General features: G+C 43.9%; 2 protein-coding genes across 3 annotated transcripts in view; both read right to left on the minus strand.

The window, feature by feature from the left end:
• Window positions 1-11,017, minus strand: part of Pdzd11 (PDZ domain containing 11) — a 117,058-nt gene that overhangs the window by 83,820 nt on the left and 22,221 nt on the right. The window lies entirely within an intron of this gene.
• Window positions 453-1,549, minus strand: P2ry4 (pyrimidinergic receptor P2Y4). The gene is given in 2 exon segments (XM_047537083.1): window positions 453-499; window positions 502-1,549. Coding segments are annotated over 2 exon segments (1,095 nt in total).

The raw sequence follows: 11,017 nt of genomic DNA on the forward strand, positions 1-11,017 counted from the left end.
TTCAGCACCTTGGTAGGCAAGACCATCCTGTCTTTGAGGGGGAACCAGGAAGTGGGTGTGGTTGCTACACATGGCACATATGGCATATGTGATATGCCAGTGCCCCTACTTCCTGACTCTGGCTATCACCATGAGATAAATCAGGCCAATCCTGAGATTACCCCACCATCTCCACCCTCTAGTTGAAGGCTCTAGTCTAGCTGGAAAAATGCATGCTGTGGGAGGACATGGGGAAAGAGATCTGGGGGAGCCTTGCAGGATCAAGAAATAGGACCAATGAGCCCAGGAAGGTAGAGAAACAAGGAAAAAGAAGTAGAGGCAGAAGGACAACTGCTACTGTCCTTAGCTAAAAAGGAGAGGGCAACAGCAGCACCCTATCAAGTGTCACTTATAGGTTCCCTCACCTCTGCCCTAAACTCACCCCCTTTTGTCTCACTTCCCAGCTTCCATTGTTACAATCGCTCTGCTCTAAGGATAGGGCAGCTGCTGTCCTGTGGGTGGATGCCCACCTGCAGCTGCTATCCTCACGCAGGGATACCAGCGCCAGGGAGGAGGCAGCTCTGGGGGGCTGGGGCCCACCACAACTGCAGAGCTGCCAAAACTGGCGTCGATATTTGTCCCCAGTAAGCAGGTAAAGTACAGGATCCAAGCAGCTGTTAGCACTGGCCAGGGGTCGAGTCACTTTGTAGACTACGTTGACGATGTTCAATACCTGGCAGTCAGCCTCAAACAGCCTTGCCAGGTAATAAACTGTACGAGTGATGTGGAAAGGCACAAAGCAGACTGCGAAGACAGTCAGTACCACAGTGATGGTGCGGAGAGAACGGAGTCGAGAAGACGAGTACGCAGTCCCCGGCAAGGGCCGATACAGACGCCGGGCCATGAGTGCATAGCAGACCAAAGTGACCAGGCAGGGCAAGCCAAAAAGCAGCCCCATGACTGCCGAACTGAAGTGAACATAGTGGTCAAACTCCTCAGGTCGAGTGGTGTCATGGCACAGGATGGTGGCACCCCTGATGCTAGTTGTGACAAAGAACAGGTTGGGCACAAGGCAGCCAGCTACGACCAACCAAACTGCCAGGCAGAGAAGGCCTGCAAAACGAGGGCGGCCCCAACGTAGTGCCTGCAGTGGGTGGCAGATGCCCAGGTAGCGGTGCACACTGATGCAGGTAAGGAACAGGACGCTGCAGTAGAGGTTCCAGTAGAAGAGAAAGCGGATGAACTTGCAGAACCCTGTGCCGAAAGGCCAGTGATTACGGGCTGCATAATAGTAGACGAGGGTGGGCAGTGACAGCACGTACAAAGTATCTGACAATGCCAAATGGAACATGTAGGTGGCCGTTGCATCCCAAGGTCGGAGGCGGAAAAGGAATAGCCAGAGGGTTGGGGCATTGAGGCCCAGGCCCAGGACAAAGACAACCGCGTAGCTCACAGGCAGCAAAATGAACTTGAACTCCTCATCAAACCAGCAATCCAGCTCCACCTCATCAACTCCAGGACCTGGGCTGGGGCCTAGAGATCTGAACAGCGAGAACTCTGTTCTGGCCATGGTCCCCTAGAGGTAGAGAGAGCAGAAATTGTGGGTAGCTAGATTTCCTTGGTCTCCCAGTCCTGACATGGGGCAAAAAAGGCTGAGAACAGATTGTGTACATGTACGAATATGTAACAACAAATGTCATCATTATGTAAAACTATAATGCACCAATAAGAATGTGGAAATAGGGGGAAAAAGCAGAGGACAGGGAGAACACTGGTTGAAGCACTGAGGAGAGCTGGGAGAGTACATCCAGGTGCAACTTAGGCCAGTCCAGCCCCTTTGGGAGCTTTCATGGTCCAGCCCAGGGAGTGGTGAGCAGCAGGCAGTGCTGGGGCTCAGTAGGGCAGTCAGTGGGCTTGGATTGTTATTGTTTTGCAGCTGACTCTGTCTTGCAGAGCCTGGCTAGCTGAAGAATGTGGAGGCCAATCAGTACTACCCAAAGTGGAAAGATGCCCAAGCCCAAATTGTCTCCTAAGTCATCATCACAGCTGTTTCCCAGTGAAGAGAGTCATCGCTCTCCACAGTGCCTTCACCTCTCCTCTTGCCATGGTCCCAGTTCTCTGTATTCTACTTGCCTCTGATATCGCCAAACACCTGCCTGCAGCCCAAGAGCCACCCTTGCCCAAGAGCTTTGGTAAATCTCCTACCTGTTTCCCCTTGAGGCTGAGTCCAGCTGAGTCTGTCACCCTTCCCCCTTGGTAGACAGAGGGCATATCCAAGGGGGCGGGGCTCAAAGTGGAGCCTGACTCTCCTCCTGTCCCATCCTGGGAGGTTGTCAAGAGACAGAAGAGCCCTTAGCGATTTATCTAGTCCAACCCACTCAGCATACAGATTGGGAAACTGGGCCCCAATGGGATTACTATTTAACAGCTTCGAAATGATTGTGAGTACACAAGGAAATATCCAAGTTTGCAGATGAAAAGCCAGCCCAGTTTACAGAAAGATCATATAAGTCTGTGGAAGTGAGTAGAAACACGGGACAAGAATTTTAACATGGAACTGCAAGACAATGGGTTGAAAGGTTTTAGAAAACTGGAACTACTGATATACATCTTAACTCCATATAAATATAATTATAACAAATGTATATATAGTCTTACTATGTTTGATCACTGTTCTAAGGACTTCATACTTATTAGTGACCCCACAGGCTCTCTGAAATAGGTTATATTATTGTCTCTACTTTGCAAGGGAGAAAACTAAGGTGCAGATAGTTGAGGTATTATGCTAATTAGTGGTAGAATCAAGATTTGAGACTTTGGACCAAACTCCAGTATCTATGACATAATTGCTGTCCTTATTTGCCCCTCTAAGCTACTACTGGGTCATTTTCTAGGAGAGGATCAACAAATATTTACTGAGAGCCTTCTCTGTGCCTGGTTCAGTTATAGACTGGCAGTTCACTATGAGAGAATCAAACAATAACTCCCAACTTAATGGTGCTTACATACTACTGGGGGGCAATAAAATTAATAAGTAAAATATATAGATTCCAATCATTGTTGTAAAGAAAAATAAAGGAGCGAAGGGAAATAGGAAAGGAAAGAAGGAAGAGAGAATTGCTGTTTTAAATATTGGAGTGGCTTGAATAAAGACCAAGTGTGAGGAAGGATGAATGTAGAAGATGAGGTCAGAGTTTGGCAGAGACCAGATCATGATGGTTCTTGGAAGCCATTATTAGGATTCTTTGGCTTTTACTGAGAGAACAGAAAGACATTAAGGGTTTAGAGGATGGAAGTGTTACGGCCTTGTTTACATGGTAGAAGGCTCACTGGCCAACTCCATGTTGAGAATAGACTGCAGGGCTGGGGGCACAGGCAAGACCAAGCAAGAGGTTATTGGCAATAGAGATGATGACAGCTTAGACCAGAGTGGCAGAGGTGGTGAGAAGTGGTCAGATTCTGGATACACTATGAAAGGAGAGACAAGATTTACTGATGTGGGATGTGAGAGAAAGAAAAGAATGAGAAATGACTCCAATATTTCTGGTCTGAGCAACTGGAAGAATGGAGGTCTTCCTGACAGGTGCAGTAAGGCGGTGCGAGGAGCAATTTTGGGGAAAGATGGGGAGTTCATTTTTCAGCCTATAAATTTGAGATATCTAAGGCACAGGTAAGAGGAAGTAGCAAGGAGGTAGTTCACACCTCCCTACAGATGTTAGCCAATAAACTTCCTTTACATACTCTACCCCTTCCTCCACAATGCCTCATCTCTCTTGATCACTCTCAGAGACCCTAGTCTGAATGTAGTGGAGAAGGTATGGAGAGAAGCCTAGATTTTTGAGAGCCTAATGCCAGGGAACACTGAATTTTCAGCAGCTGTGGTCGGGTTCCTGAAGCTAACTAAGGCTTCATTAAGTATATTGTCTCAGGCACCCTTGGAAAACTGAGTCTATAGGACTCTGAAGATGAGGTGGGCAGTGATCTTGGGGAGGGGTGAGTAGGTTTGAGGAGAAGCCACTGGAATGCAGCTAGAATGCAATGAGAACTCTGAACCTGATCCTCAGGTTCTAAGAATGTTGCCTAGCTGGATCCTGAGAGGAGGCAGGGCTGAAAAAGAGACTCTAGAATCAGGAATCTAGATCTCTTGAAAGGCCTAGAAATCTGGATAGGGGAAACCTGAATATCCTGCCCTGTGGTAGGGTAGCACATGGAATAAAATGTAGGAGTGATCCAGGAGAGGTGGCACATGCCTACAATCCCAGCAACTCACAAGGCTGAGGCAGGAAGACTGCATGTTTGAAGCTATCCTCAGCAATTTAGCAAGACCCTTCCTTAAAATAAAGATTGAAAGGGCTTTTGGATGTAGCTCAGTGATAGAGCACCCTGGGTTTCAACCCCATTACAAAAAAAAAAAAAAAAGAAAAAAAGCAGGAGTAGAGTAATAGTGATAATCTGAGTCCTGGACAGCTGACTGCTGTGATACTGCATAAAAAGCCCAGGTTTTAGAGCTAGACAGACCTGAGTTCAAATCCTTGTTCTGGCTGGATGTGGTGGCACACAGCTTGGGAGGCTGAGACAGGAGGATTGTGAGTTCAAAGCCAGTCTCAGCAATTGAAGGAGGCCCTAAGCAACTCAGCGAGACCCTGTTTCTAAATAAAATATTTTAAAAAGGCTAGGGATGTGGCTCAGTGATTGAGTATGCCTAGGTTCAATCCCTGGTACCAAAGGAAAAAAAAAATTTTGTTCTGCTTATTAGTTGTGTGACCATGAGCACCTCTTTATAACTTAGTTCCCACACCAGTGAACTGGGGATACTCATACCAATGTTTTGGAGTTTTCTGAATATGAATTGGTTACTAGGCATGGAAACTCTTTGTAAGCCATAAAATGCTGCAAATCAATAAAACTTTTTAAAATATTACTTTGCTTCCAGGGATGAATGTGTCCTCTTCAGAGGAGATCAAGTCTGACTCGAGGCTTGGTGAACAGCCAAGGGGAAACACCAAGCCCAAGCCAGCTTCCTGCTCTACTGCTTCAGGCCTTCTTAGCTCTGCAAGAGTTCATTCACCTGACAACTCTGTGAGTTTTCTGCTTGTTCCTGAACACAGCTACAGCTACAGCTACAGCTGCAGCTGCTGCTGCTGCCACCACTGCCGCCCAGTGGCTACTTTGGGAAAAGACCTCTCCCAACATTACCCAACACAAGGCTGAGCTTCTACTATCCTCACCTGGGGCAAAGTGAATGCAGCGCTTCAGACCAGACTTGATCTCTTCTCTGAAACTCTTCTTTGGCTTCTGTGACTTTGTATTATTCTGTTTCTCCTATTCCTCTGGATGTTCTTCTGACTTCTTCCCTGGCTCCGTTTTGTCATGCTTTCCCCAAATGTGGCCCTTCTCTTAAAGAGCTTTCTCTCCTCTCCTCCCTTCTCATTCACCACCTCTCTGCTCCCTCTCCCCTCCCTTTAGAGGATCCACTCTCATGATTTCAAAGACCACTTAGATGTTATCAATCATTCTAATGACTACAATATACAGTTTTGTATCTGATCAAAATTTACCTCTCCTTCTCTCACATTCTTATATTTGATTTCTACAGAGATTATGGCTCGTGCCTGGAAGGATAATAATTTGTTTTTATTCATCTGCTCCCAATCTTTCCACCCCCACATTGGACCTGAGTGCTTTGAAGATATATAACTTGTCTTATCTCTATCTTTCCCGCAGTCTTCTAGGTGAAGTTATGATAACATATGTTTGAGATATTTTTCAAATTATATGTGCTATTGTCCAAAAACTGCTTTCCAGTTCAGAGTTAAGAAATAGAAGCTGGATGCTGTGCTACTGCCTGTAATCCCAGTGGTTTGGGAGGCTGAGGCAGGAAGATCATAAATTCAAGACCAGTCTCAGCAACTTAGCGAGACCCTGTATCAAGATAAAATTTAAAAGGGCTGAGGATAAATAGATAGATAGATAGATAGATAGATAAATAAATAAATAAATAAATAAATAAATAAATAAATAAATAAATAAAAGGGTTGGGGATATAGCTCAGTGATAGAGTGCCCATGGGTCCAATTCCCAGTACCATCTACACATCTAGATATGTGGTATCCTCCAAAAGCTTATGTGTGAGACAATGCAAGAATGTTCAGAGGTGAAATGATTCGATTATGAGAGATATAACCTAATCAAAGGTTTAGTCCACTGATATGCATTAACTGGGTGGTAACTCTGTCAGGTAGGTTGTGGCTGGAGAAAGTAGGTCACGGAGGGTGTGCCTTTGGAGTATACATTTTGTCCCTGATGAGCAGAGCTCTCTCTACTTCCTGTTCCATGTCCTGAGCTGCTTTTCTCTTCAATACTCTTCTGCCATAATGTTCTGCCTCACCTTGGGCCCAGAGATATGGAGTCAGTCATCTATGGACTGAGACCTCTTAAACTGTGAGCCCCAAATAAACTTTTCCTCCTCTATGTTGTTCTTGTTAGGACTTTGGGTCACAGTGACAAAAAAGCTAACTAAAACACTGCCTAAATAAATAAATAAAATTGGTACCTTGCACATAGTAAGTGTTCAATAAATATCTGCTGGATGAATGAATGACCATATAGTTTGTTGAGCTGAATGGTTTCTGCATCTATAATCTACATCTATAATACATATGTGTTGTTTGCTCCAGTGTACATCCACTTAGGTGTTTGATATCCATTCCACTGACATCTGGAATTTAGTATGTAGTAAACGTTCATTCTCATCTTTCCTTTGACAGAGAGAAATAAAATGTGTGGATACTGCAGATACCCTTCCATTCTATTATTCCAGTGTTTTTTCTCACAGTTCCATCCCTCTCGGTCCCTCATATCTAATATCCATAAATGTCTTGATGACAACAGTTTCTCTGGGATGCTTGTTATTTTCCTTGGAAACTAAAGAAGGAAAGTAGAGAAAGACATGTTTTCTAGCTCTTTCTCTAAGAAGGGAAGGAAGGAAAAAAGGAATAAAAAAAATAAAGGAGGAGAGGTAAGTAATACAGTGGGGGGGGCAGGACATGCAGGCTTTGTAGTCAGATGATCCTAGGGTTGAACTCTGACTCCCTCACCTATCAGCTGTGTGACTGTGAACAAGTCTTCCTGAACCTCAATTCCTCATAGCAGAATGAGGATACTAGGGCTCAGGTTTTTTTGTTTGTTTGTTTCTTTCTTTCTTTTTTTTTTTTTTTTTAGGGGTGGTGGTACTGGGGATTGAAGTAGTACTCAGGTTTTTTTTTAGGGGGGTGGTACTGGGGATTGAAGTAGTACTCAGGTTTTTTTTTTTAGGGGGGTGGTACTGGGCATTGAACTAAAAAAAAAAAAAAAAACCCTTAGTACTGGGCACTCGACTGAGCCACATCCCCAGGCCTATTTTGTATATTTTATTTAGAGACAGGGTCTCACCGAGTTGCTTAGGGGCTTGCTGTTGTTGAGGCTGGCTTTGAACTCAAAATCCTCCTGCTTCAGCCTCCTAAGCCTCTGGGATTACAGGTGCGCACCACCGCCCCTGGTAGTACCTAGGTTGCTGCAATGAGAAAATAAGGTAAGGCATTTCAGCACAGTGTCCTGCAGTTATCATTCTTTCCATTGTTAATAGGAATTAAAATATAGGTGGAGCTGGGGGCAGTAGGAGCATACCTGTAATCCCATGGACTCAGGAAACTGAGGCAGGAGAATCTCAAGTTCAAGGCTAGCTGTGGCAACTTAGCAAGATTCTGTCTCAATATAAAATTTTTTGAAAAATAAAAAGGCAGGGGACATAGCTCAGTGGTAGCGTGCAACTGTGTTCAATCCTCAATCCTCAGTAGTGTTAAAGTGTGTGTGTATGTGTGTAGGTTGTGGGAGGTTCACACATTTGAAAAAATAAGGTAACCTGCTGAGAGTATAGAACAAAACAGACACTCAACCTTGTTAGAAAAAAGCAGTAATCTGAGAAACCCTGGATAATCCAAACTGACTAATAATCACGGGGAAGTGGCTGGTGCCACACAATTGTACCTAAGTTAGCTCTGTCCATGTGTCTTCTCTGTATTATGCCCTTTTGTCTTTCTAAATGTCTGTTCTATATCCAGCAAGACTGTTAACAACCTTAGAACACAGACATAACCATTTTGTTCAGCACCTAGAATAGTGCAGGAAATTTCTGTTTTTATGACTTGCTCCATCTATCTCCTTTCCATCCTTCCCAACTGAGCTAATGCCCTTGTCTACATCTTGAGTCTGTTGGTTTGCTTTCAGTTGAAATAACAGAAAATTCCAACTCAGCTGCCTTAACAAAGGAAATGTGTTTTCTTGCATGTAAGTCCAGGAATGAGTGGCTTTGGAGTTAACTAATTCAGCAGTTCAACGATGCCATAAAAAATCCTGATTCTTTCCATCTTTCTGATCTACAGCCCTCAGCATTGTTGTTCAGTAATTCTCATGGTCACAAGGTGGCCACTGCAGTTCAAGCATTGCATCAAAACTTGGCAATATTCAAAAGGAGGAAAGGCCTCTCTTCCTGTATTTATTTTTATCATTCAGGAAACCTTTTTTGGAATCTTCCCAGCATACTTCCCTTCACATTTCTGTGGGCTGAATTTCATCATGCCTATAACTAAAGCAGTCACTGTCAAGGGAATGAAATGACCATGGCTGACTTAAAGGCACACAGGAGAAGGATGGAGTACCTTAAAATTGGGGATTCTGCCCACAAGGAGAATGGGGGAAATGGCTATTGAGTTGGTAAACCATCTTGTCTGCTACAACCCTTACTTAATAGACCACCACTTCCTCACTCAGAGATCTGATAATTACTTTCTAACTGAAAGGCCTGGTTAGGAAACTTATTTCAGTGTGCATAGTGAGAGTGGGTAAGGATTGCAATTTATCTCTCCCACCAATCTCTCCTATGGACTGGAAACTCCATATTTAGAGGTGCATTCCTTTGCCATTTTACTCTTACATCCTTATAAAATCAAAGTGCTCCTGGTCAGAATGAAATTATGTCGATAGGATAGTTCTCTTTGAGGAATTACTAACTGGAAAGGAACACAAGGGAATTTTGGGCGGGGGGAGATAGAACTGTTCAATATCTTCATCCGGGCAGGGGGTCAGATGTGGTTTCTTATGGATACTGTAACAAATTCACACTGACTTGGCTGCTTAAAATAATACATAATTACTCTTACAGTTTCAGAAGTCAGCGGTCTGAAATCAGTATCAATGGGCCAGAATTAAGGTGTCATCAGGGCGGACCCTAATGTGCAAAAGTCACATTGTGACTATGAGAGACTACAGAGGAGACTCCATTTCCTTGCCTTTTCAGCTTCTAGAGTAGCAGTCTTGCATTTCTTGCCTATGGCCCCTTCCTCCATCTTCAAAGTCAACAGCAGACCATTTGCTTCAGTCTTCATATTGTCTTCTGTCTTTGAAGTCAAATCTCTTTCTCTTTCTCATAATGACACTACTGATTACATTTAGGGCCCACCTGGATAATCCAGAATAATCTCCCCATTTAAAGATCCTTAATTTAAAAAGCAAAGGTCAAATGATTTCTCTGATTAGTAGATGATGATACATAATAGGGGGTGGGGGGAGGCAAGAATGGAGGAAGAATGGATTGTATAGAGGAAAAGGAGGGGTGGGGAGGGGGTGATGGGAAGGAAAGATAATAGAATGAGACGGATATCATGACCCTATGTGCATGTATGATTATGCAAACAGTATGACTCTGTTTCATGTACAACCAGAGAAACGAAAGTTGTACCCCATTTGTGTACAATGAATAAAAAAAAACATTCTTAATTTAATCCCATCTGCAAAGTTCTTTTTTTCATATAAGGTAACATTTACAGGTTCCAGGGATTTGGACCTGATATCTCTTGGGGTTATTTTTCAGCCTACCAAGTAGGTAAAATTTCATTGAGATACATTTATGATTTATGTATTTTACTGTCTGGAAAGTATGCCTTAGTCAAGAAATTATCAGTCTCCCAGAAAAGAAATAATGACAAGTTTCATCATAATAATGAGTTACAGACCTAGAAGATCTGTTTTCTTCTTATTGAAGGGACCAGAGACCTGAGTTGAAAGAGGGGATAAATAGGGCTGCGTCTGGTGGTGTACACCTGTAATACCAGCAATCTGGGAGGCTGAGGCAGAAGGATCACCAAGTTCGACATCAGCATGAGCAACTTAGCGAGGCCCTAAGCAACTTAGTGAAAACGTGTCTCAAAATAAAAAGTAAAAAAGGCTGGGGATATGGCTCAATGGTTAAGCACCCCTGGGCTCATTCCCTGTACTAAATAAATAAGTAAATAAGCAAGAAAGAGAAAGGAGCCTCAAATGTGGGTCTGATAATTTGTTCAAAAGTAAATTCATTTTGACTTTTCACCTTCCCACAGTCACCAGTCTTGCCAACTACCTGAATTTTTCCCATATGTCCAGCATTAGTTTCTATCCAACTATGGTCCCTGAAGAATCTGGGATTCCAGCTGTATCAGGAAATCTCCGAGGAAGAGAGAGTTCCAGGGCAACTAAATGACAAGGTCTGGGGTGCATATTGGCCAGGAATGGCAAGGGCTGACACAGTTAACCATGCAAAGGGAATACAGGACTGCCATCCAGGGTCCTCACTAAGGAGCAAGAGTTAAGAGAAGGTCCTGTCCAGTCCTCTGAGCCACAGTCATAGAACTGAGCCATAGCCATCTTCTAAGGAATGGACACCCCATTCAGGGGTTGAAGGCTGTGTCTATGGATAAGTAGACACAATCAGTTCTAAGAGGAGGTGAAGAGGGACAGAGTCCCCCATAACTTGGAGGTTATGTTTACATTCTCCATGCCTGCACAAACAGGGCTTTGGGCCCTATGGAAGGACAGTTAAGAAAGGAAGATTATTTTGTTGTTGCCATTATGGGGGTCCTGGCAGCTGCAGGGACAAAAATATCTCTAATTCCATGAACAGTCACACAAGGCAAGGGAAGCTGCTTAGAGCATGGACTTAGTTTCAGAGATTGCAGAGAGTTAAGGG

Source organism: Sciurus carolinensis, chromosome X, assembly GCF_902686445.1.
Source record: "Sciurus carolinensis chromosome X, mSciCar1.2, whole genome shotgun sequence".
NCBI lineage: Eukaryota > Metazoa > Chordata > Mammalia > Rodentia > Sciuridae > Sciurus > Sciurus carolinensis.